Below are 25,117 nucleotides of genomic sequence, written 5' to 3'. Positions count from 1 at the left end.
GCTGAAAATTTGACCACACATTGTTCTTAGCATGATAATTCGGAATACTGCTTGACCGGTAGATTTCCAGACATTTTTCAAATATGAACAGGTCTAATCTTGATATATAATCTTGTCAAGATCTTCAAATATTTACATTTTACAGATGATTTACCTTTCTTTTTTTTTAAAAAAAGGTATTATTTATACATATTTTTGCAGCTTTTTTTCTGAACTGGTTAAATTTGGCTACAAATATGTAACTTTACTTTGAATGTCTATTCTCTTAGTGTCCAAATGTTAATATATAAGGAATGATTGAAATTATAATATGATTGGTTACTTTTCACCGAACGTCAATCACTCGAATGTATTAACATACAATCTCTAATTGAATCACAAACAAATTACTTGCTATATCAGATTTTGGTATCGTGATATTTGTTCATAATTCAGGGAACACATATACGTAGTAGTGAAGTGGAGCTATACAGCAATATTAATACGGTAGGACTGAATACCGCCGGTTCATAATTATTTCTGGGTGGCATATTTCGCGACATTCTAGAACTTAAAGAACTTATTTACTATGAGAAAACTTACTTTTGCAAAGAAAAATCGCCAGAGGTCGCCTATTGACCTCTATAAAAATTCTGAACGCAGACCTCGATAGGTGTTTTTACGATGAAGAATATTGCCGAAGACCGCGAAACAATCCGACACTTGTGAAAAAAGTTTCTTTATGGTTTGTACAGAAATATATTACTTTCTATAATGCCTAACTGTAGTGAATGCAAAATAATTGCATAGTAATTTTCACCGACCTTCTATTACCGTCTCTCGTATGGCAGCGTATAGTTTCCTGCACCCGTGTGCACACAGTGATTGAAATTTATTTGCCCAAGCTTGAAAACCACACCGATGGAAAATTATAATTTTTGGAATAGCTTCTCATTCCCGCTCGGTGTTGACGGTGATGACCGCGGCCGTGTTGTTCAACTTCCAGAACGTTACGTTAGTAGATTTTTTCCATACCTGCCAGAGCGGAAGCCAGAACCCGGAGCGAATAATCGTAACTTTCGGCACAGAATAGCATATGTGCTTAAATGGCTCCAAAAGCGGCCACCAACAGGAATACGGTTTATCCAGCAGCATTGTTTTCAAATAATGAGTGCTATTTTCCGGCAATAACAATCCGCTGATGGGGAAAAATGGTTGCGCTTAACCACCACAGATCGTAAACTTTAAAGTGTTGCCTATTTGGTTCGGTCGTGGATGGGTGGGTGAATGGAAATTGGCCATCGCGAAAAGGGTAATTTTAATCCTGGCTATCTGACCACGCTAGTCCACGTGAGAGCAGCAGCAGTGGACTAGAATGAGAATAGTACGAAGAGTGAGGCTATCCCATTTCTTTCTGGCGTTAAATATTTCCTGAAAACTTCTTTAGAATTTTTGGGTTGCTGGTGATTAAAGTTCTGAAGAAACTGTTAACAAGTTTGCAGAAGGCAAATTATGAAGAGAGATTTATTGAACTTCAAAACTACAAGTTTCGACAAACTTGTTTGCTTGAACAAATTTTAAAATATTCAAATGGTAAACCGAAAAAAAAATCTTCGAAAGACAACCTGATGTAGATAACATTCAGATCAAGCAATACATAATCCTACTCGATATACTCACATCCATCATGCCGAAATATTTGGTATTGATTTATTTTTGTTATGAACCATTTCCTGATTACAACGACATCATCCGAAATTTACCGTAATGTTTTCTACCATTCCCATCACATATCTTCAGCGTAGAAGTCATATTTCCCCAAATTCCACCCTACCCAAAAACGATTCTATACTGCTCGACCTTCAGTCAAATTTCTGCTCCCATCATCATTCTTCGAGTCGTAACCTTTTGGCTGCCGGAGGATGACACCCCAAAAGGGTGACAAATTTACAGCCCCGAAAACAGCTTTTTATGGACCAAACACAGATTGGCCCGGAACCATGCCGGGTGGCAATCAAGTGGATTTGCTATTTTTCGCCATCATCTAGGCTTGACACACACGCACACTTACACATTCGCTCGTTGTAACTCATATGGTCCTTGTCCGAAAGCTCCGCACAGATGGTATCTCAGAAAAAAGATAGAGGAAAAAAACAGAAGGACCTGCAAACGAGGTGCCATGGCCTATGAAATATTGAATAGGGCACGTGCCATAAATAATGGATTTTTATGTATGTTTTTCTCGTCGTGTACGGAGGACGCAGTAGGCGCTCGTTGGGCCTTCAGGAGGACTTCGTCGTCGTCGTTGAGGACGAGGAGTGCGTGCCCAGACAGATGGGATTTTATCCAGGAGAACGTAGCGAAACCCAAAGCCTACTGAGTGAGGCGAATTTAATCAATCAAGATCAGAATGGCTTCGTCTTACTTTATGTGGGAAGAAAAGGGCTCCCGAGGAAATGGATTACTATCCACTCTGGCTACTCGCTGCGATGATGAGTAGATTCATGGAATTTGTAGAGAGTCCGTTTGGACGCAGGACTTACCTGCACCCTCGCCTCGGTGAGGTCAATCTTCATGGCAATTTCCTCGCGGGTGTAGATGTCCGGATAGTGCGTCTCCTGGAAGGCACGTTCCAGTTCCTTGAGCTGGGCCGACGTGAAGGTGGTTCGTATCCGGCGCTGTTTCCGCTTCTCCGCCAGCACCGAATCGTGACCGGAGTACACTTTGTAGGGAAGGCCGGCTGCAAGGGGAAAGGAGCGAGAATACGGCGGATCTGATTAGATGTTATATGACCGGTGGCCGATGCGATACAGATCATGTGATTAGGAGTAGTTGATTTTGGAAATATGAGAGAAATGTTTTCAGAAACCATACAAAATTTTCCAGGAAAAATTCAAGTATTCCTTGTACTCCCATCATTTTCTCGAAATATTCCCCGGAGTTTCTTCCCTATTCTACTCTATTGTACGCCATTCTACTTTACTTTAATCTACTTTACACTACGCTACTCTAAATACTCTCCACCATTCTCTACTCTACTCTACTCTACGTGCCTAAACATGAATGGTTAGAGGGTCTAAATAAAACCTAACCACAAACGGAGCCTGTGGAGTACCAGGGCACCCTCTACAGTGTTATGCCCTTCCTGTGCTACTCGGAGCAATGGTGCAGGTGACCTTGTGTTTCTCCGAGATAATCGGCTGCCCTTCTTCAGTCTCAAGCCTGAGGCTAAATAAGGGTGGAATTATTAAAACGTTGTTATTTAGTTTAAATTTTCACCTCTATGGTTTCGCATTATGCGTATTGCACAGTGTATTCTATGCTTTTCGCCTTTGGCGACTTTTCAGAAATCCCGATCTGGTTTTTTCGCTGCTGGTCTTTTTCGTTCTGAGATTGGGAAAAGCTTAATCCTGCCTAGTTTGGGTAGTGGCTACGGTTAGGATAGCTTAGTTAGACCAATCTTCAGTATAAAATATCAGCAACGATCAATTTTTGTAGACTCATGCAAATAGTACAGCTCAAATGGCGCTTGTTCAAAAACCTTACTTTCGTGAACTTTTATCTAGGTAACCTTGTGGACCCAGTTTTTGCTACTTTCAGGAACATTAAATGGCAAACTCGCGTGCCATGCCTCGTGCATGCGTGCTCGTAAATAGCGCTGACGTTGCTACACAATTGATATTTCTATTGGTGAAGCAGAAAGAGTTATTCCGGACGCTTCCTCACTTTTGCCTCATATTCCGGACACTTCGAATCGAATTCCGGACAGCTCATGATAATCATTAATGGAACAGTCAAATCATCAATTGAAATTGTTAAACCACTAAAGAGACATCTAAGGTAGTTGGGCATTATAAATTTTCGAAGATATTTATGGAAAAAGCTTACTAAAACGAGCCTCGAAAATGAGAACTTTTACACGACAAAAATTGAAACATTTCGTGTGAAATGTTTCCCATACAAAGTAGAGTGTCCGGAATTTGAAGCTGTCCGTAATATGAATCAAAACGGTAGTAAAGAAAAATAAACGTAAACAAAAATTAACTACGACACTTATTGTTTTTGTTTACCCCGAGACACGGTGACTCGACAGACCGTTATTATGCAAAAAAATTGTCAATCAAATCTGAGCCCATGGCTCGATTTCTGAGGTCATTCTGCACCACTGGGCCAATTTTTAAAAAAATCCCTAGGAGGAATCTCGAGAAATCTTGATTTGAAGTTTTTGACTAAAAATTTCAATATAATCCTTATTAAAATTTTGCAATAGCGCTGAAAAAACCTACAAAAACGCTCCAAAAATTTGGCCAAAAGTTGGCCATACTTTGACGTAAAGAAATTTTGTATCGGTTTCTCCCTCCCAGGTATCCCAGCTATCAACCGTTTGTTTCAAATCTGGAATGATTTGGTAGCTCTGGTACGCTCACGTCAAAATCAGAATGAACATAAGCGGATGTCTTCCTCGCAGACCTCCACCTGAATGATGCAACTTTTTCTTCCGGCATTCTCACTACATGACCAGCTCACTGAAGTTTGCCTCAATAGTTTTCAAACCTGTTCTCAAATAAATGTGCTTAGAGAGCCAAGAATAAGCGTTTTATACAGGGCAAATAGACAATGGTGTTTCATTTAGGCATGCTTGCATTCATCATTGCTCTCTTTGCATTATTGTTGAAAACTGATTTAATTTTCGAAACACTTTCAGTGCTGTGCGATAAAAGATCGCGAGGTGTTTTGGCGAAGTTGTTAACGAAATAATGGATCTATGAAATCAGGTAAGCCTTTATCAAGCTACAGTGTAGACATGTCATTTCCCTTTGCAAGTTGCGGGTCCCTATCGCTAAGCTGGTTACGTAATTCGTAAAAGGAGATGTTCACAGCCAGTACACATGTGTTTACAACACGGGAAACATTATTATCATACGTCACAAGTGTTGTTTGGCTCTTCAACAAAATCATCTACATCTCCATAAAGCATCGCTTCAGCACCAACACATCTGAACTTGCTTCTTTCTCTATATGCAACCGTATACGTTTGGGTAGAGTAAATGGCATTACAAGCTTATCCTAGTTGTCCACCTTTATTTAATAGTGAAACCCTGCTTTGCTGCACTGCGATCGATTTCTTTAAAGTGATGGTCTGCAAAAACAAGGGTATATGCTACAAAACGCAATATTTAACAGGAAATTCGGAAACTCATATTTTTTCATTCCATGTAGTTTTCCAAAAAAAAAAAAAAATAAGCTCCTCGTCTACAATTCTTACACTTTATTGTATATGCCAGCTTAATCAGCTTTTAGCCTTCGATTTTACCTGCAACAGCTAGATTTCCGTTACTGAGTCGAACTTAATCTAGAAGTCAATAAACAGATTGACAGATTGACAGATCGAAAAAAAAACTAAGATGGTTGCAGGCAGTGTTGATAGACTCACACTCAAAATCTCAATCAATACGTTCTCCCGTGAGAGCAAACTCATTAGAGATCTGCTTTGCAAATCTCACGCTTGAGATTTTGATGCAAAATCAACTCAATCAACTCAAACCGTAAAAAATCATTCAGTCGCAAAACCTGACAAAAACTCATGAAACCCGAATGTTGTTGTTTACGTGAGAAAGAATTAACATAATTTCACCAGACTGACAAGAAATTATTGCCGTGTGAGTAAACTATGGAAATACGAGACAATGAGTTAAAAAGGTGAGCCAACTCATCCATGATTTTTGACTGCTGAGTTGCATGATAGTCAACTCACGCATAAAAAATATCAAGCGGGAATTGTGAGAAATTGAGTTTTTCACAACACCGGTTGCAGGCTGAGAGAGACTCGCGAAGAGGAAAAATATCAACGTCATATGCAGCCCAGATTCCACTGTCACGAAACGTCGGATGCAGCCCGTCGTTTTTTTATGGCTGCAAAAATGAAAAGTATTATATTCAAAATAAACTGTCATTACAATCAGTCAGCGGAGCAGTTTTAATAAAGATGCTGATAAATCCAAATATTAGACTTTGTGAAACCTCCATGAGTCGATATTGAAGGGACCATCGACTCATGGAAATATCGAGTCATGGAACAGCAATTCTTTGGAAAGCTGCTTCTAGGGACCATCATAGTAACCATGAAATTATGTTTTTAGTATGGTTCCATGAGTCGATATCGAGTCATGGAACATCGACTCATGGAGGTATCACTGTAGTTATTTCTAATGCCTGCTACGTTTGCTGGCATGAAATTTCACTCAAAAGAATATTTATGCTTCAGTGTGATGCAAACACAATATATTTTGCTGAGATGTTCATGTGAGAATCTGAACGGCTTGCGCATGATTGATATAAACACAGAGTGGAATAAGACAAAAACTCAGCTATCACAGAATAAGAAGACCGTCTTCGCGAGTGCATCTCAGGTTGCAGGTATATAGACTGGAATTTCTAGTGATGTTGATACTTAAGTAGTACTTATTGGAGATTTGTTTGAAGTTGTTAAAAACTTTGTTAATCTTCGAACACTTGTGACATATGACAATCATGTTTCCCGTGTAGTTATAATCCTGTAGTGACTGGAATGTTGAATTGGATATTTTTAGGCCAAATTCCTGAGGGCAATACTCGGTGGGAAACTAGACGTAAACATCAAGAGTAGTACCAGATGTACAAATAAACAAATTTTATATTTTATTTAAGCAAAATAAATACGGTAGACTTTGGTGGGCTGGTCACTTAGTATTAAAATCGAAAAATAAGCTGTAAACTAATAATATTCAGTATTGAATGTTTCACGTTTATCGAACGTAACATCAATTGTATATTTGAATTTATTTCTTAGATTTCATCCTATTGAACTAAGCTTACTGGTTTAAGCCATGTAAAAATATACTTAAGCCACTCTGGTATGTTAAGTCAGTTGTAAATATTTCTAATTATTACAACGGTAACAGATTTATACTAGTTGAGAACAGCTGAGCCAACTTCTGAGCCTTTTTGTAGGTTTTTTTCAGTGCTATTGCAAAATTTTCATAAGGATTATATTGAATTTTTAAGTCAAAAACTTCAAATCAAGATTTCTCGAGTTTCCTCCTAGGGATATTTTTAAAAATTGGCCCAGAGGTGCAGAATGACCTCAGAAATCGACCCCTGTGCTCAGATTTGATGGACAATTTTTTTGCATAATAACGGTCTGTCGGGGCACCGTGCGAGAAACTTTCACACGCTTCCCAAACTCATCATTGTGGGCTTCGTGGGCGTGCGGTTAGCGGCGTCAGTCGTTTAGGCATATTGTGCCACGAAGCGTGGGTTCGATTCCCGCTCCAGTCAGTGGAAACTTTTCGTCAAACGAAAAATTCATCACTGGGCTACTGGGTGTTCTGTGTTGTCCGTTGCCTAATGTTCGTGATTGTTCAGTCTGTGCAGCCTTTGGCTGAAGACGGTGGAAATTGTCTCAATAATGCAAATGGAAATATAACTCATTTTCAAATATTTATACCCAAATTCTGTTTTGTTTTTTAGACAGAGTGCTTGTTGTTTTCTTCTGACTTTGAGAATTACATCTACACTAGGGCACCCATATCATTGAATATGATAACTAAGGACTGTTCATTTTATAAAGTGGACACCTTGTGCATGCTGTATCTTTCTTATTAATCAATGAAATTTCAATCGGTTTTTTGCACATCGTTCTACTAGTATTGTACAATGTTGTGATAATAAAAATTCTCCAAAATAATTAAATTTCACACGAATATGGAACAACGATTAGATCGGTCGATTTTTTGAGGTTATCAAAATCAATGATTGTAAGAAATTGGCTGGAAAATTCGATAATTTATATTTTCTATTTTCAAAAAAGGCTTGTTCATCGAAAGCATCATCAATAAGAAGCCTGATGAAAAAAATCAAGTTATTTTTGGAGCAACAATTTTACAGTTATAATAAAATCAATTTTCCCGTATATTTTTAAAGAAATTTTTTTTAAATTTGATGGGAATTGATATGAGTAGAATTTTTTGTGTAAAAGTACGTCCTGACGGAAGTCCTAATATAGTTTTAATATGAAAAATAACTTACGCCTTCATAGAGCTACTTAGTAAGTCCCCACGTCACATTCAAAGCACAACATAACCACAATTGTTTTATTCTTAGAAGACCTATCAAAGTACATTGACAATCATCAAAATTGGCAACACTGCTGTAATAAAATCGATTTTATTTTCCACATATTATTTTCATAATATGTTATTCTGAGATTACCAATTGAAAAATTCGGAGAAAACTGTTTACAATTTGCTGTAGATCGATAAATATGCGTACATGATTTTAAAAGTATGAGACTTTTTAGTAAAACTACCATAAACAGTAAAATTTATACTTAAGACTGTAGTTTAATCTCACGATTTAGCTTTCGTAATACTAATATAGTTTCTTTAGTAATCCAAACTAGTTTTGAACACGCTTTTTACTTTTCTCTTTTGCTGGGAGTGAAAGGATGGTGTATCAGCAAATTTGGCCATAAATGGGTAAATCACTAAAGTTACCTAATGTCATAGAATGGCGGAATTTAATTGATATTTTTAAAGCTTTACCTTTAGTAGAATAGTAAAGGATACAAACATACTATTTTTTCATAAAAATAAGGATTTTTGTTTTGCGAAAAATAATGTTAAACTTTGACGGACAGCTTTTTTTAAGAGTTTTTGGAAAAACTATTTAGCTCTTCAACCAAAAGCATTTTCAAAGATTTTATATTTTCATAGCATTTTAGAACGAATACACAGAAAACCGATTACGATTTTATCAATAAATATAAAAGATATAGCATAAACAAAGTGTCCACTTTATAAAATGAACAGTCCTTATGGACCAATGCACGATTTCACTAATTTGACGTTTGAGCGGAGCCAAATTCACTCGTTGTCGTGGTCACTTATTCCAAACGTCAACCAGTGAACTCATGCTTTGGTACATTCCCCATTGCATGGGGAAGTAATCAAACAATCGCTCTATTCCTCTCCTTTGAGTTTTCTGAAAACAATGTTGCCAGTACCTGTCAAAGCTGAAAAGAGAGAGAATTTCGCAGTGAAATGAACTATGTAACGAATCGCGATTTTGTAAAGAACTAATTCAATTCGTCAGGGAATATTCATTATAGTCGTCATTGAGTTTGACTTGCAGATAAATACACTGATTTTTTCTTAATAGCTCACAGCAAAAAAATAACTGATAACGGCTGACAAGTGGGTTATAAGAGGAAAACGGATTGACTTAAGCACATACACCAACTTATCCGAATAAACATATCGTTTGTCTAGTGTTTGTTCAGATAATTTAGCGTATAAATCAGGTTGCTATGACAGTGGGCCTTCCTTAGCCGAGTGGTTGGAGCCCGTGGCTACAAAGCACAGCCACGAATGTGTCTGGGTTCGATACCCGGTCGGTCCAGGATCTTTTCGTGATGAAAATTTTCTTGGCTTCCCTGGGCATAGAGTAGGGGGACATGGGGCAAGAAGGACACCCGGGGCAAGAGTGCCACCTCTAATATCACGTAGTTCAAATCAATTTTTTGATGTTTTACGCAGGATAAGTATAAATTGAGTACTAATTGAGGGTTGTGTAAATATTACAGTTAAAAATGTTAAGTACAAAAAATTAGAAAAATGTCTTTAACTCACCAACGCAAAATATGCGAAATATTATAAGAATGTAAGACTGGAAAACCATATTTGACTCCCAATAAATACAAAACATATTGATTATTCCGCACAGTATTGATGATTTTCAATTGTTTAATATAGCTGTGAGGATTTTTTTTTCGAAAAAGTCCTTTTGACATTAAATTTTACATATGTAATAACAGTATGTCTTATGGGGCAAGAGGGACACCGCAATTTTCTCATATAAAATCAAATGAACTTTTATTTTTCTTGTTTAATATTGCATTCAATTAATGATTCCTACTAAATAAAATGAAAATAAACCATCTTGGACATTCAAGATGGTTTCTGAAAATGTTTACTATTATTGTTACAGTCAAATAAGATGAAAACTAAATTAATTTCGTAAAATTACTGTTTAACTATAAGTCAACTTTTATCCCTCAGTTTTTATCTTTACTTACTCTAGAATGTATCGTTTAGGCGGGGGAATAATAATATACAAAATTTGTGGCATTTTGCTCTGGTGGTCTTCTTGCCCCGTGCCTCGTTTAAAAACCTCATTAGAAGGGACATTTTCAAAAATCTCAAATCATCATGTGTTTCTTATATTTTTGAAATCTATCGATAACATCATTTAGAACAAGAGCTGAGCTTGCCCCTACACTGGAATAATCTTCAAAAATTGTGCTAATCAACCATGATTTGAACCTATATATCTTAAGGTGTCCTTCTTGCCCCCAGCCCCCCTATAATCGTACCTGCCACACGATATACGAATGCGAAATGACAGCTTTGGCAAAGAAAGCTCTCAGTTAATAACTGTGGAAGTGCTCATAAGAACACTAAGCTGAGAGATAGGTTCTCTCCCAGTAAGGACGTAATGCGGAGAAGAAGAAGATGACAGTATAAGTGTTTACGTCAATTCTTCCATGTCACCAAACACACTTTATTCTTCGGATAGAATTATGTAAGCGTTCTTAGTTGACAAACGTATGGCGTAACATAAAAAATCTTCCCAAGTTAAGTTTAGAATTTCAATCTTTAGTAAATGCACAGATTATTTGATTGATATTGATAATACATCTTCGAGCTGTTTTAGTGGAATATCTATAAATAAACGAAAAAAACGAATTTAGTACTATACTATATAATTCTGCTAGAGTTTGAATCCTTTGACAGATACGCGTATTTCGACCTCAACTGTAAGACCGAATGAAGACAATTGAGGTCGAAATACGCGTATCTGTCAAAGGATACAAACTCTAGCGGATTATTTTTTTCGTTTATTTGATTGATATTGTTAACAGATGCAAGAATGCAGTCGGGAAAACAAAAACGCTTTTTTCCCAACAATGATACATTCAGCCTCTTGGTAACCGAGTTTGACATATCGTTGTACACTTTTCTCAGCATTCTAAGATAGTGCGCTCTTGCTTCACCCGTCTTGGGCGACTGCAAGTGACTTGAATGTCCTTATTTCGTCTTTACTCCACATTTTCTACAAATCAACAACAGAACTTTGACGAACAATCGTGAAAACTGGTATTTTCTACATTTACCTCCGTTTTTAGCGGAAAAATCACCCTTGAGCAACTGGGATCATCACTTGCTTGAATTTGTAGAAATTATCTAACACAAATCAACACATTATCCATCATACGAGATCATACTTTTTCGCTTCAAATCCCTCAGATCCACAGCTCATGTGTTTGGAGTAACAGACGATTCTCTTGAATACCATTGATATTTCAAGAGGCTTATAAGCGGTTTCTTCACCATCGCTTGGGACTTAAACCCAGTTTAACTATATGGGTAAACGTGGTTTACCCACTAAGCGAAGGTGAAGAAATCGGGCCTTAGTTGAACTATTTTTCAAAAATAATCACGGTTTAACGAATAAAAAATATCGAGTTATATACAGTTGACTGTGCTTTCAGGGGAAAACCCAGGCCTGCTTTGTTTGAAATGTGATTCAACGTGCTCAACACTTCTGCTTCCTTGTCAGTTTGCAGCCACTTGCTTGGAGCCTTTTGTGGTGAAGATAAATCTCAACACATTTCACTTGACGAAGATTTGGTTCCTTCAAAGAGAAGGAAAAAATGATCTCACTTCTAGTTCGTTTATCAAAAAAGAAACTCGGCGAACAATCCACCAAGCGACTCCACGTTTCTCTAATCCCTTCTTTTGGCTTGCTTCCACTTTTGACAGTATCATATTTCATCCAAACAGCCTCCTTTGTTTCGGTATGAACGATTGCCATCGAAATAAGACCTGACAGACGTCCCCCAACTCATTTTTTTTTATCTTCCCTCAATTTGTTCCTTGCAGTATGACGTTTGTTTTTTCGTCCCAAGCCAACTCACATATGATTGGTCCCGAAAAAAAAGTGAAAGAAATGAACGTCCTCCTTCATCCAATATCAATCAATGACCGAAAATCTCCAACGACTCGTCCATAATCCCCGTGGAAGTCAATTCTGGCGAAACAAACTCCTAAGAGGGGTCGAAACTTTTGTCGTCTTCATCATTCGGTGGAATTCGATAGTAGGAGATCCTTTCCGCTTTCGTCATGAACCTCTATAGTATTGGACAAAACATTTGCCACTCATCGTCAGACACAACTAGAAATTCAATATATATTTTCGACAAAAAAATAGAAAAATTTATCCTAAAAAATGAAGTTATGTTACAAAAATTGTCTCTATCTAACTTTTTTATCTTGGCTGCTTCTAAAGCTTTGCTGCAAGAACCTATTGCAACAATAAAAAAAAACTATGAATTTTATAGAAAAATCGAAAAAGTTGCAAATATATTGCCCAATACTGCATGACCGACGGTTTCATACGTTCCTTCGGTAATAACCTTCAAAAAGAATATGCTAGTCCACGACGGAAGGAAATAGGATTCGCCTTCGGTCGGTCGGGATCAACTGTCGGGTGTCCGGAGAAAAGAAAATACGGAACGACATCGCACAGCCGCAGAAACTGGACGCCGGAAGGAAGGAAGGACATTCTGTGACAACGGTGGCGGAAGACCGTAAAACGAAGCGACAGTTTGGTCCCTTTTCACTCTGGAGCTGCTAGCAAGCCAACCGAGCGATTCTCTGTCATATATACCAGTGGAAATAGTTTGGGACAGAGTGAGACAAATCCGGACGGAAGATAAATTCCGAGCACTTAATAATATAGACAATAATACTTTGTAAATAATTCATGAAATAAAATGGAGCTGCTTTTCTGGTGATTGTGTATGTTTGTGTGAGTTGGGGATTCTGAACTATTTCGGACGGGGAAAGCTGCGCAGCTTTGGGTGACGGATTTGCAATTTAGGTTTTATAATGGCTTTATGAAGCAATTGCCCGTTTGTAAGACAAAATATTGACAAAAGTGGAACACAAATAACCTTTACGTGTCTCAAATATAAAACTATAAATTCTTCTTCTTCTTGACATTACGTCCTCACTGGGATAAAGCCTGCTTCTCAGCTTAGTGTTTTTTAAACACTTTCACAGTTATTGTTTGTTGCTTTCTTTGTCAAAATTGCCATTGTTGCATTCGTATATCGTGTGGCAAATACGATGATACTCTATACCCATGGAAGTCAAGGAAATCCGCATTACGATAAAATGCTGGACCGACCGAGAATCGAACCCAGAGACCTTCAGCATGGATTTGCTTTGTAGTTGCGGACTCCACCCCTTTCGGCTAAGAAAGGCTCAAAAAATAATGTGATTCTAGTAAATTTGAGATTGTTGAAAACATTATGCTATTAATTTTCTGCTATAGGTCGTCAAGGTTGTAGATAATATTGGTTTTATTGATGTGGGCATTTACATATATTTACACGATGATTCTATTAATTTGTTTGTAAGTAAATCCACCGAGTATTAAAATACGATATAAATATATAAATTTATGAGATTAACTTTGAATAGAAACAGCCCGATTTCGTACCGATTTGAACTAATGTTAGAAAATGCTTTCAACTTCTTTACAAAATTCGTCGCGTCATACAATTGGCCCGATACACTTTTGTAAATCATGAGCCAAGAATTTATTACAAACTACGTTGATTCGTAAGCTAAGCACCATAAAACTTATTTTTGTAGTAAACTATACAATAAACTTCCATATTAGTTGGCTGAAATTGATGAATAATGTATTTTCAAAAATCAGTATCTAAAAACTAGACGCGCTTTGACATTTTACTTAGCTATATTTTGATGCTTGAGACAAAGTTTATTGGGAAAGCCAATAAAAGAAGATAATCTGACAGAACAGCAGTAACAAAATAAGCCATTCTGCGAAATTATAACATTGCTGATGTTGATGTTACTTTTACTCGTTTATTATCTCAGACTCAACCTCGTGTAATGCTTTATGGAATCGGAACCCATATTTTTACACTCGCCAAGGGCGAAAATCTTCTCAAATGAACCACTCAAAATCACTTTGGATGAATTATTTGCGTATGTATAGAAAACTAATTGAATTTTAACACTTAACTTTGCAAAAAGAAAAAAAAAGAAATACTTGAAGAAACTACTAGTAAGGCGAGCAAATACCATTGAACTCTAATATGCAGCTTATGTTGTAACATAGAGGTCTATTTCGTTTGCGACGAACAGACTTCTTCGGTGTCAATAATTGAATAATGTTGCTTGTTTGTCAAAATACCGTTGCACAATGATCCAGGACGCAGTTTTTCGCAGAAATATGCATTTCGAGTTTTGGAATGAAGCATTATACGAAAACGGTCTTCCACGAAGTTGTTTGTATAAGTTAGGCCCTATGTTTGGTGCACTGCCGAAAAAAATGTTGAAAATTTAAGTTTATTTTCATGCACATAATTTGGAGCATCAAAAAAACCCAAATTTCAACGACCAATCCATTACTTTTCAATTGAATTCACTTTAAATTTACTTCCATTGTGAATATCTCTGACTGGGGAAAACCTGGATAGGAGAAACCTGAGAGAGAGGAAATAGCTCACTGACTGTGCACAACGGTCAGATGAATATTGTTTTGATCAAAATCATGTTCACTCCTTGTTGTTCACTTAAAAAAGGATATGAATATAAAAATAGCAGTTTAGCATCACAAAACTACACATAGGTATTCAATTTTTTAAAATGTGAAATAATCGAAGAACAGCTGGAAACATTAATTACGTTTACTTGAGTTTTGACGGTTCTTCACGGTCTTCCCTTCGAATGTGCGGTTTTCAAGTGACAGTTGGTGACAGGTTCTCTTTTTAGAGCTCACAATTTTAGCCAGCTGTCTCCTCTCTCAGGAAAAAAAATATGAAAGAGATTGGGAGATTGGGCAAATCTGGGCCCGGAATGTACACAGATGACTCATATGTCATTTGAAAGATCTAAGTGAGACAAGAAAAAGTTGGTATGGGGTCAAAAATATCCGTCGTGGGAGAAAAAAAAAAAATTCCGCATAGATTGAGATGGATTTTCTATGTATTTTATTATTATTTTGCTATATTTTTTTATCGATTAAAAATGAAAACATACATTTTTTTCTGCACTTATACGATGATTAGCAGCTCTATGTTTTAAAGAAGTGAATTAGTACTTTGATTCAGAGATGAAAACATTACATGGTGATGTTAGACTGTAATAACATTAAAAATCGTTATAAAATAAATATGTATATTCAGTAAAGTATTCTACCAGACCCTGCTGCCCACATTATACTAATTACAATTCCTAACGGTTATTAACAGACTTATATGATATGTTTTGTTCACAATAAGGTAATATTACCACTTACATTCAAATAAAAAAGTCAGACTTATTCGATAAAAAACAATCGGGAAACAGTGGTGAAAGAAAGGTGTGCGGTGTCTTATGAGAGAACTGTCTATAATTGTTTTTGCTAAAGTACATATTTATCCAGAACAGATATTGCAAAAATATTAATAAAACCATCAGCTCTACCTCAATGAACAACATCATCAGCATAAAAAAACGTGAAATGTGGCTTGAAATGCTCATTTGAACTTATCAGTAACAAATGCGTAGTTTTAGGATTTCATGTGTTTAAATCAATGACGATTTAGCTCGCTTGTATAAACCATCTCGCGCTGTATTTTGCATACCTGGATGTTCAGTATCACATGTACTCCTACATTATCCAACCAGTCTTTAGTTAGAATGTCAATCATTATCGTTTTACGAGTTGGTATACGAAAGCCGAGGAGCCTAATGACATTATTTTTTTTTCTAATGAGTATACTATATCATATATCATCTCCTATCTCTCTCTCCGTCGAATCTATGACCTTTGGTCGAATGACATTTAGTCGAAAGACGTTTGTTCGAAAATACATTTGGTCGAACGGACATTTCGTCGAATGGACATTTGGTCGAAAATGTTTATTTGCAACAGAAAGCATATGATATTTGGTCGAACCGACATTTCGTGGAAAAGATAGTGGACAAATCTAAAAATTATGAAAACAAAGTTTTACGTTTAGTTTGACTATCGTCGAGAGTAGCATTTCGGCTCTAATACAAGAGTGATTGAATAATTGAAAGATACTCAGCCATTTTACCAACAATGTATGCACGACTACTAAAGTTTTGTTATTCAATTTGATGGACGCTCTCCCGGCATATTGATCAACCTCTCGCGTTTTTGGCGTTTCATGATGCTTTTCCGTTCAGGCATATTCTGATGTTCTGCGATTCGAGATAGTAAGCAACTTTTGACGCCTCAGTCAACTCGTCTTCCCTTTCCTGATACAAAGAATTAGCATAATTTTCATTTTTAACAATTCAAAGCTTCTACTGAAAACTCTGTTATTCACCCTAGGTCATCAACATTGTCAGCAAAGCCATATATTTGCTTGAGGAATGTTATTTAGCTGGAAGTCACAATAAGCCAATTGGCCATAAGTAGAGTTACCGTTTGGGCACGTCAGGAGTTAATCATCAATGTTAACTTCCTTTTCCCGAACAGCCTAGATAGCCGTGTAGTGTCGGTAGCGGTTGTTTCAATTGGCTCAGAATTAACACTACGGACTGCCTGTTCCGGTGGTAAAAGTCCATCTCACAGGTGACCCCTAATTCATGTCGCTTTAAGCTTACCGTGCCTAAGAATGAATGGTTAGGGGGGTCTAAAAAAACCTAACCGCAAACGGAGCCTGTGGAGTACCAGGGCGCCCTCTACAGTATTGTGCCCTTCCTGTGCTACCCGGAGCAATGGTGCAGGTGACCTTGTGCTTCTCCGAGACAATCGGCTTCTCTTCTTCAGTCTCAAACCTGAGGCTAAATAAGGGTGGGATTATAAGGATGTTGTAAATTAGTTTAAATTTTTCACCCTTATGGCTTCGCATTATGCGTTTTTTTTTTTTTGTAGGGGCAGCAGGGACGAAAGTCCAGGGGCTTAACGGACCCCCCCCCCCCCCGGACCTCTGCGAGTTGGGGAGTTGCCCAGGATGTGGTGAAGTTCGCAGTGGGCTCTGATGAACCTTCATAAAAACCACAAAAATCCGAATGCAACTCTGTCACAGCGACCGGTGCCGCTTAAAGTACCCTAGCCCAAACTAACAGGAGTGCCAACCGGCACATCAGGATTGATGCCAGTGAGATCCTGATTATGGCATACTGGTCGCGATACAAACGGACAAGGCATGGAATTACGAGTAGGAGTGCTTCGAGCACATTGGGACCAACGCCAGTACGGCCCCAATTATGTATACTGGCAGCGCACGATAAAGGACAAGTAATGGTATATGTACTGGATAATATGCTTTGAGGCTGACAGCGGCGACATTCTACTCCCTTAGTAGGGTCGGGTGACACTGGCCCGAAACGGCGAGTGGGTTAATGGCGCAGGCTGCCCCCGTCCCGTAAAACCGTGGCAGGCCTTAGAGTACGTTCCAAATCCGTCGCCTGGTTGTTCCAACTGGGCGGGAGTAGGCTCAGATGCCATTACCTGACCTGCGCCGATCTGGCTCTGAACATAGTACCTCATAAAGGACTATGTCAACCCTAGCATGGCCTCCCTGCTTGCATAGATAACCATGGGATCATAAAGGCGACTATTCCAGCGGAGATGGATAGCGGCTCTTAGGGGGACCCATAAGAGATGATCAACCAAAACAAACAACCAGCGGAATGTGAAGGAGAGGCTTCTGGACCTATCAGTAACCGGTTAAGGTTCCCGCCAAGGAAGGAGGCGACCAACTTTATTGAAAACAGTGTGGGCAAAAGCCTAGATACTGTGACGACGGCAGGCACTGGCCGCTCCAGTGCAACATGTGTGGTGACCGATGGCCCGGGACTAATCGAGGCCATGGATCGCAATAGGGAGTACCTCCCTAAAATGCAGGTAGCTGCTGAGCAACTTGATGTCATCATCGAGTATGTTAAGAGCAAAACAAATATCAGCAAAGACTTGAAAACAAGTCTACTGAAATTGCGACAATCAGTCCTAGCTGCAAAGCAGGACTACGAGAAAGCCAAGGAACAACTGGGCAAGGTAGAAGGCCAAAAAGACACTAGGTCGTGTCAGACCGAAGTGTTTTCCTTCACAGGCAACGCGAATATATCTGATGATATTATTCGATATGCGATGCGGAAGAGGGAAGCTTCCGGGGGTGAATACGTGGCGAAAAGACGTATGGTTGCTAAGGGAAAAGTGACCTACGCGGCCGTCCTCCAGAGCGGAAAAGCTGGCACGAGCCAAGCACCGCGATCAAGAGGACATGGCAACAAAGGAGAGGCCAACACCAAGCCTAAGGCCAAGAAAGCCAAGAAAAAGGAGCCACGGGTTAACCGGAACCAGGCAGTGCATCCACAGGAACCACGGGCGCAAGGCAACAGCAACCCGTGGATACGAGTTGGAAATAAGAAAAAACAGAGGAAACCGAAAACGGAGCCCAAGGAGAGCGCTAAACCGAAAACAGCGAAACGTAGGAATTTAGGCGAAGCCCTCGTTATCAAAACGGAGGAAGCAAAATACGCCGAGGTTCTGAAGGCGATGCGAAGCACAGAGAAGCTATCGACATTGGGCGCAGACGTGCGAAGCATAAGGCGAACTAGGATTGGTGAAATGATCCTAGTCTTAAAGAAGGACGCCAAGGAAAAGGGTGCAGTCTATAAGCAACTGGCACAAGAAGTACTTGGTGACGAGGTTGATGTAAGATCCCTTACTGCTGAAGCGACTCTCCAGTGTAAAAATCTGGATGAGGTCACCGATGCAGCGGAGGTCTCGGCTGCCCTCAAAGAGCAGTGTGACATCGACATAGCCAGTAAGGCCATCCACCTTAGAAAGGGCCCGCAGGGCACCCAGGTGGCGGCGATCAGGCTGCCGGTCGCAGAGGCCAACAAAGCGAAGAACTTGGGCATACTCAAGGTAGGCTGGTCGGTTTGCCGGCTGAGCATACAACAGCCTCCTGAAGTTTGCTTCAAGTGTTTCGGGAAGGCCCATAAGTCGTGGAATTGCAATGGTCCCGACAGAAGTAAGATGTGCAGAAAATGCGGCGCTGAAGGCCATAGGGCAAGCGATTGTAAGCAAATCGCTAAGTGCCTAATATGTGTCGACAGAGCAGACAACGGACACTTAACGGGCGGACCCAAATGTCCGGGCACAAGCGGAGTATCAAAGCAGCCAAAACGGAAGTAACACAGTTAAATTTAAACCACTGTGATGCAGCCCAGCAGCTGCTTTGGCAGTCAGTCTCGGAAACCAAGACTGACGTGGTGTTACTATCGGACCCATACCGCATACCAGCCAACAACGGGAACTGGGTGGCGGATAGGTCTCAACAGTTAGCAGCTATAGGGACGACAGGACGATACCCAATCCAAGAAGTAGTCTCTAGCTCAAATGACGGTTTTGCGATAGCAAAAATCAACGGCGTGTTCTATTGCAGTTGTTACGCGCCCCCAAGGTGGTCGATTGAGGAATTTTCCCACATGGTCGACAGGATGATAGCCGAACTAGCTAATCGGCAGCCAGTAGTGATAGCTGGCGACTTTAATGCATGGGCAGTGGAGTGGGGTAGCCGCTGCACCAATCAAAGAGGCCAACTATTGCTGGAATCCCTGGCCGCTTTAAATGTAGAGCTGGCAAATGTGGGTACAGTGAGTACCTTCCGCAGAAATGGTGCAGAATCGATTATCGACGTGACGTTTTGTAGTCCTAACCTTTTAGGTACCATGAACTGGCGCGTTGATGACGGTTATACTCATAGCGATCATCAATCGATTCGCTATAGTATAATACCAGGCGGGCGGAAGGCAGCGCGATGTAACTCGACCCAAGCTCGAGGATGGAAAACAGCGCGCTTCGACGGCGAAGTATTCACTGAAGCCCTGAGGCGCGAACGGAACACTCTGGACCTAAACGGTGAAGAGCTAGTTGCTGTGATATCACGAGCGTGTGATGCTTCCATGCCGAGAAAAGCCCCTCCTAGAGAGAACAGGCCGCCGGTGTATTGGTGGTGCGAATCAATTGCAAATCTTCGAGCAATCTGCCTTCGGGCTAGACGAAGAATGCAACGCGCACGCACAGAAGCACAAAGAGAGGAACGCGGTGCAGCATTCAGAGAGGCAAAGTTGGCTCTCAAAAAGGAAATCAAGAGTCGGAAACGGGCATGCTTTGAAAGCCTATGCGAGAGTGCCAATTCTAGTCCATGGGGTGACGCCTACAGAGTGGTAATGGCTAAGACCAAAGGAGCCATAGCGCCCCAAGAGAAATCGCCCGAGTTGCTGCGATCGATAATCGATGTACTTTTCCCGCACCATCCCATAAGCCCATGGCCCCCAACGCCGTATGCGGCAGATGAAGAAGAAGAAGTGGCGAGAGTGACGAACGAAGAGCTGGCAGAAGTCGTGAAATCATTCGCGTCAAACAAGGCACCGGGACTCGATGGTATCCCGAATGTTGCCTTAAAAGCGGCAGTGAACACGGATCCGGACATGTTCAGAACCACGATGCAACGCTGCATCGATCAAGGAATCTTCCCGGATGTATGGAAGCGACAGAAATTGGTGCTACTACCAAAGGCGGGGAAACCACCAGGTGACCCGTCGACGTATAGACCTATCTGTCTACTAGATACGACGGGCAAGTTATTGGAGAGGTTGATTCTCAACAGACTAGTACCGTATACGGAGAGTGCGGACGGCCTGTCCAACAACCAGTTTGGATTCAGAAAAGGTAAATCTACTCTGGACGCCATCCAGTCGGTCGTTCAAACAGCTGAGGTGGCAATCGAGCATAAAAGGAGCGGCATCCGTTACTGCGCGGTTGTCACTCTGGATGTGAAGAATGCGTTCAACAGCGCAAGCTGGGAAGCAATAGCACACGCGCTTCACCGCCTCAAGGTACCGGTGCAGTTGTGTAAGCTTCTAGAAAGCTATTTTGATGGTAGGATTCTACTGTATGACACAGAGGAGGGGCAGAAAAGCGTTCGAATTACCGCGGGAGTACCTCAAGGTTCAATCCTGGGCCCGCTGTTATGGAATGCGATGTACGATGACGTACTGAGGCTGCCCCTTCCGACGGGTGTTAAGATTGTTGGCTTCGCCGACGATATCACCCTAGTGGTCTATGGTGAATCGATGGAGGAAGTAGAGTTGACAGCAGCGCACTCTATTTCCCTGGTTGAGGAATGGATGAAGTCTAGGAAACTAGGACTGGCCCGTCACAAGACTGAGGTGGTGGTGGTCAACAACCGCAAGTCCGAGCAACGGGCGCTTATCTCGGTAGGTGATTGCACCATAGAGTCCAAACGATCCCTTAGGCATCTTGGGGTAATGATTGATGACAAGCTGAGCTTCGCTAGCCACGTTGAATGTGCCTGTAAAAGGGCATCTACGGCTATAGCGGCGCTTTCGAGGATGATGTCTAACAGCTCTGCTGTAATTGCCAGCAAACGCAAGCTGCTGGCAAGCGTGGCGCTATCCATACTAAGGTATGGAGGACCAATCTGGTCAAAAGCGCTTATAACGAGAAGAAACCTAAAGCGGTTGGAAAGCACGTACAGGATAATGTGCTTAAGAGTAGCAAGTGCATACCGGACGGTATCTAAAGAGGCCGTGTGCATCATAGCCGGGATGACGCCCATCGGGCTCATCATCAAGGAAGATGCTCAATGCTTCAACCAAAGGGGTACCAGAGGAGTCCGCGACACGTGTAAAGAGGAAACGCTCAGAAGCTGGCAGCAGGAATGGGATAACTCCACTAAGGGTAGATGGACCCATCGGCTAATACCAAATGTGTCAGATTGGTATGGTAGAAGCCATGGGGAAGTGAACTTCCACCTGACGCAGTTTCTGTCAGGACATGGTTGCTATAGACAGTACCTGCATAGGTTCGGGCACTCAGAATCTCCTGCGTGCCCCAATTGTGCTGGTGTAGAGGAAACAGCGGAGCATGTCGTGTTCGATTGCCCCCGTTTCATTGTTGTGAGAGGTCGCATGCTCACTACATGCGGAGGGGACACGTCCCCCGACAATATTATAGAGAGAATGTGTGCGGATGCCGAGTGCTGGAATGCAGTAACTACTGCTGTCACTCACATTATGTTAGAATTGCAGCGTCTATGGCGCGCCGACCAAGAGTTGGCTGCAGAGGATTAGCCCTGCCGAGGCTGGTCCCTTGTAACATTGTTTAAGTCGGCTAGGAGAAGCAGTTTGCCTAGGCTACTTCTGCTACACGTGTTGTGCTATATGCACTGGTCCCTTCCCGAAGAAATACCGTAAAGTGGTTCCGGGGAGATGAGGGTCTGAGTCCAAGGGTCATGTCGATGCACTGTTCACCACTTGAGCAATTCTAAATGAATTGCTCAAGCACAGTGCATAGGCTGGTTTTAGCGGGTCGTCGTTGGTGCGTCATCCCCGCATTCCCTGAGTTATCTTCTCAGGGGATCTGTTTGCAGATTTCCCCCTTGTAAAAAACAAAAAAAAAAAAGAGTTACCGACACCTAACATTCACTTTGCAATTTTTTCCTGCTTTTAATTCTGATTTTCGCATTCAAAAATCTTATCCACGTCCGTAAGCTGCAAGACCCAAGAATCAAAGAATGATCCCGACCACACTCTCCGAAGGCTTCCGTGCTGATAAAGATCAGCAGTTTATTACGAAGAACGATGACATTTCAAAGAATGATAAATAATAACAACATCTTGTTCACATCATTGAGTAATAAAATAACTTGTGGAGCAGTTTTTCAAAGAACGATGTTATTTTCAAAGAATAATAAATTCACTAGAGCTAAACATAGCAATCAATGTACTAAAAACTACTTTAAAAAGGTTCATTTGAACAATCGACTAAATCCTAGATTTTGGCATAACTTCAAATTATAAATAAAAAGATGTATGAAATATAAAAATAAGACTACATAAAATGTCACATTTTTATTCAACAAAGTTAATGATCCAGATTATTAAAAAGATTCCGTTATCTTACAAACTTTCAAAAAATTAGAAAATAATGATCAATTTTACCAAATGATCTTTCAATAGACCACTTGATAATGAGCTTTCAACCAAATTTCCGTTCAACTACCAATATAAATGTTCCAAATAAATTGGACCAAATGTTCATTCGACCAAATGTCCTTTCGACCAAATGTACTTTCGACCAAATGTCATTCGACCAAACGTCATTCGACCAAATGTCATTCGACGAAATGTCCTAAAGCCCTCTCCGTCTATTACTCTCCAGTTACTTGTGTGCAAGCTCTTGATAACCTCTATGCAAGTATTACATATAGAGGAAAAGGACAGACAGATAGACTCTTATGTTTTTCGTAGATAGGGTATTTAATCCCTTGGCTATACTCTTCTTGCAGCTGTTATATCTCCCAGATTCTTACTGTCAGCCGATTCAGACAAGCGACCAACTTTTCCGGGCTCATCTTGAGGAGTTCCACTCATATACCATCCTTAACTATTGCTGTGTTGCTCTTGAGTTATTGAACGGCATCCTTAAATACTCTCAAAGTGGGATCTGGTTGGCTGATTTTATCCAACATTCTGACGTAGAAAAGCTCCCCATTGCCTTGAACCTCCGTGCATGAGCCATCAACACAGGTCTTCTGCTTCCCCTTCTGTGTATGGTGTTTCATGCTCTTATCCTCTAGAATAATTATACACCCTTCGTCAAAACAATCGTACCATAGACTACGTTCGACCTACAATGATTCACCTGTGAGTTGGTGGCTACTTAAACTGTAGTACAACAGCCAAGAAGGGTTTTAACAAGCAAAACCTATTCCGGTTACACTTGCTCGAGATGCGGAGCGATGCTGTGGCGACATCCGTCTACTTCAGTCTCTGAAGGTCACGCTGCGGCGGGCGTCGGTACTGTTCGTCGTTAACGACAGGAAGTTTTAAGCGCTATTTAATAATTATCGGATAGTGTCGGAGATGTGCAAGCCATCAACCAATACCTGATCGGTTCGAGATTCCGCTTGCTGTGGTGAACGCCAGTTATAATGCTAAGAGATGTTATCTTGGAAGAAGGTTCTACGAATTAACAAATTCTTGGAGGCGGCAAAACAATCAAGTGTAGGACATTCATGTTCGCCAGTCGGAGAGCACTGATCTTCCCAATCGTTCATCTCAATTCCTCATCTTGGCGTTCTAAACCCTATAATGATCTTGACGCGGAAGCTTGGGTGGCGGTCCAACTTGCGTTCCAGCTGCATCTTTGCCATCATCAGTGCCGTTGAGCGACCGTTGATCCTCAACCTGTACATTCTTTTGTTGATCGACCACCATTTGATCTCATGTTTTTGCATGTCGTTCATCACGATGAAAGCTGTTCCCAGTTCAAGTGTGACATGCAACTCTGGAATGATTATTATTACTTCTGAACATTCACATTATTGATATCCTCATGAGTATTTAGCGTTCTTAGCGAAGCATTTGTGGAGGCACATGTGCTCAGGCGTCGCCAATGCACAGTGGTCCAGATAGCAAGTTTAGGCGGACATGAACTTTTCGACGTCATTTTGTGGTTTTAGAGTATAGGTTGCTTCCCAGAAGTGCCTCGAAATTAGTTGTACTACAATTCGTACGAAAGGGATATTTTTTTCTGCATTAATCGCAATAGTGTCCTATACGCCAACTTTTTTATGTTAATAGATAGCAAGTTGGTATATTCAGCAAAGTACCACAGTTGTATTTCTTTTGGTTTTCTTATTGTAGGAGACATTAATTTAAAATCATGCCGTATTACAGGCCAAATAACTCGCAAAGATGTGCTTGAAAATGAGCCTACCTGTCACACCGTGGCTCTACGCCCCTTAAAGAGTATTTGAGTGAAATTTGGTGAATATATTATGTTTATATATATTTTCAAGACTATTTTCAATGACGGGTGATTTGCAATTAAAACACATTAATTGTCATCATTTCTATAAAACACACAAAAGTCATGGCCGCCGCGATTCAGCATGAAATAATCAACACCTGTTTAGATTTTGTAGATTGTATATATTTGTTACAAA

General features: G+C 40.4%; 1 protein-coding gene across 1 annotated transcript in view; it reads right to left on the bottom strand.

Annotated features, from left to right (window-relative positions):
• Positions 1 to 930: 930 nt before the first annotated feature.
• Positions 931 to 25,117, bottom strand: part of LOC110678270 (paired mesoderm homeobox protein 2B-like) — a 76,178-nt gene continuing 51,991 nt past the window's right edge. The window contains exons 3-4 of the mRNA XM_021850892.1: positions 2,523 to 2,719; positions 931 to 1,014 (exon numbers count right to left, since the gene is read on the bottom strand). Of these exons, the coding sequence (XP_021706584.1) occupies positions 931 to 1,014; positions 2,523 to 2,719 (281 nt within the window). The remainder of the gene's footprint in view (positions 1,015 to 2,522; positions 2,720 to 25,117) is intronic.

Source organism: Aedes aegypti, chromosome 3, assembly GCF_002204515.2.
Source record: "Aedes aegypti strain LVP_AGWG chromosome 3, AaegL5.0 Primary Assembly, whole genome shotgun sequence".
NCBI lineage: Eukaryota > Metazoa > Arthropoda > Insecta > Diptera > Culicidae > Aedes > Aedes aegypti.
The sequence above is the reverse complement of the archived record's forward strand: the minus strand, read 5'-3'. Positions and strand labels throughout refer to the sequence as shown.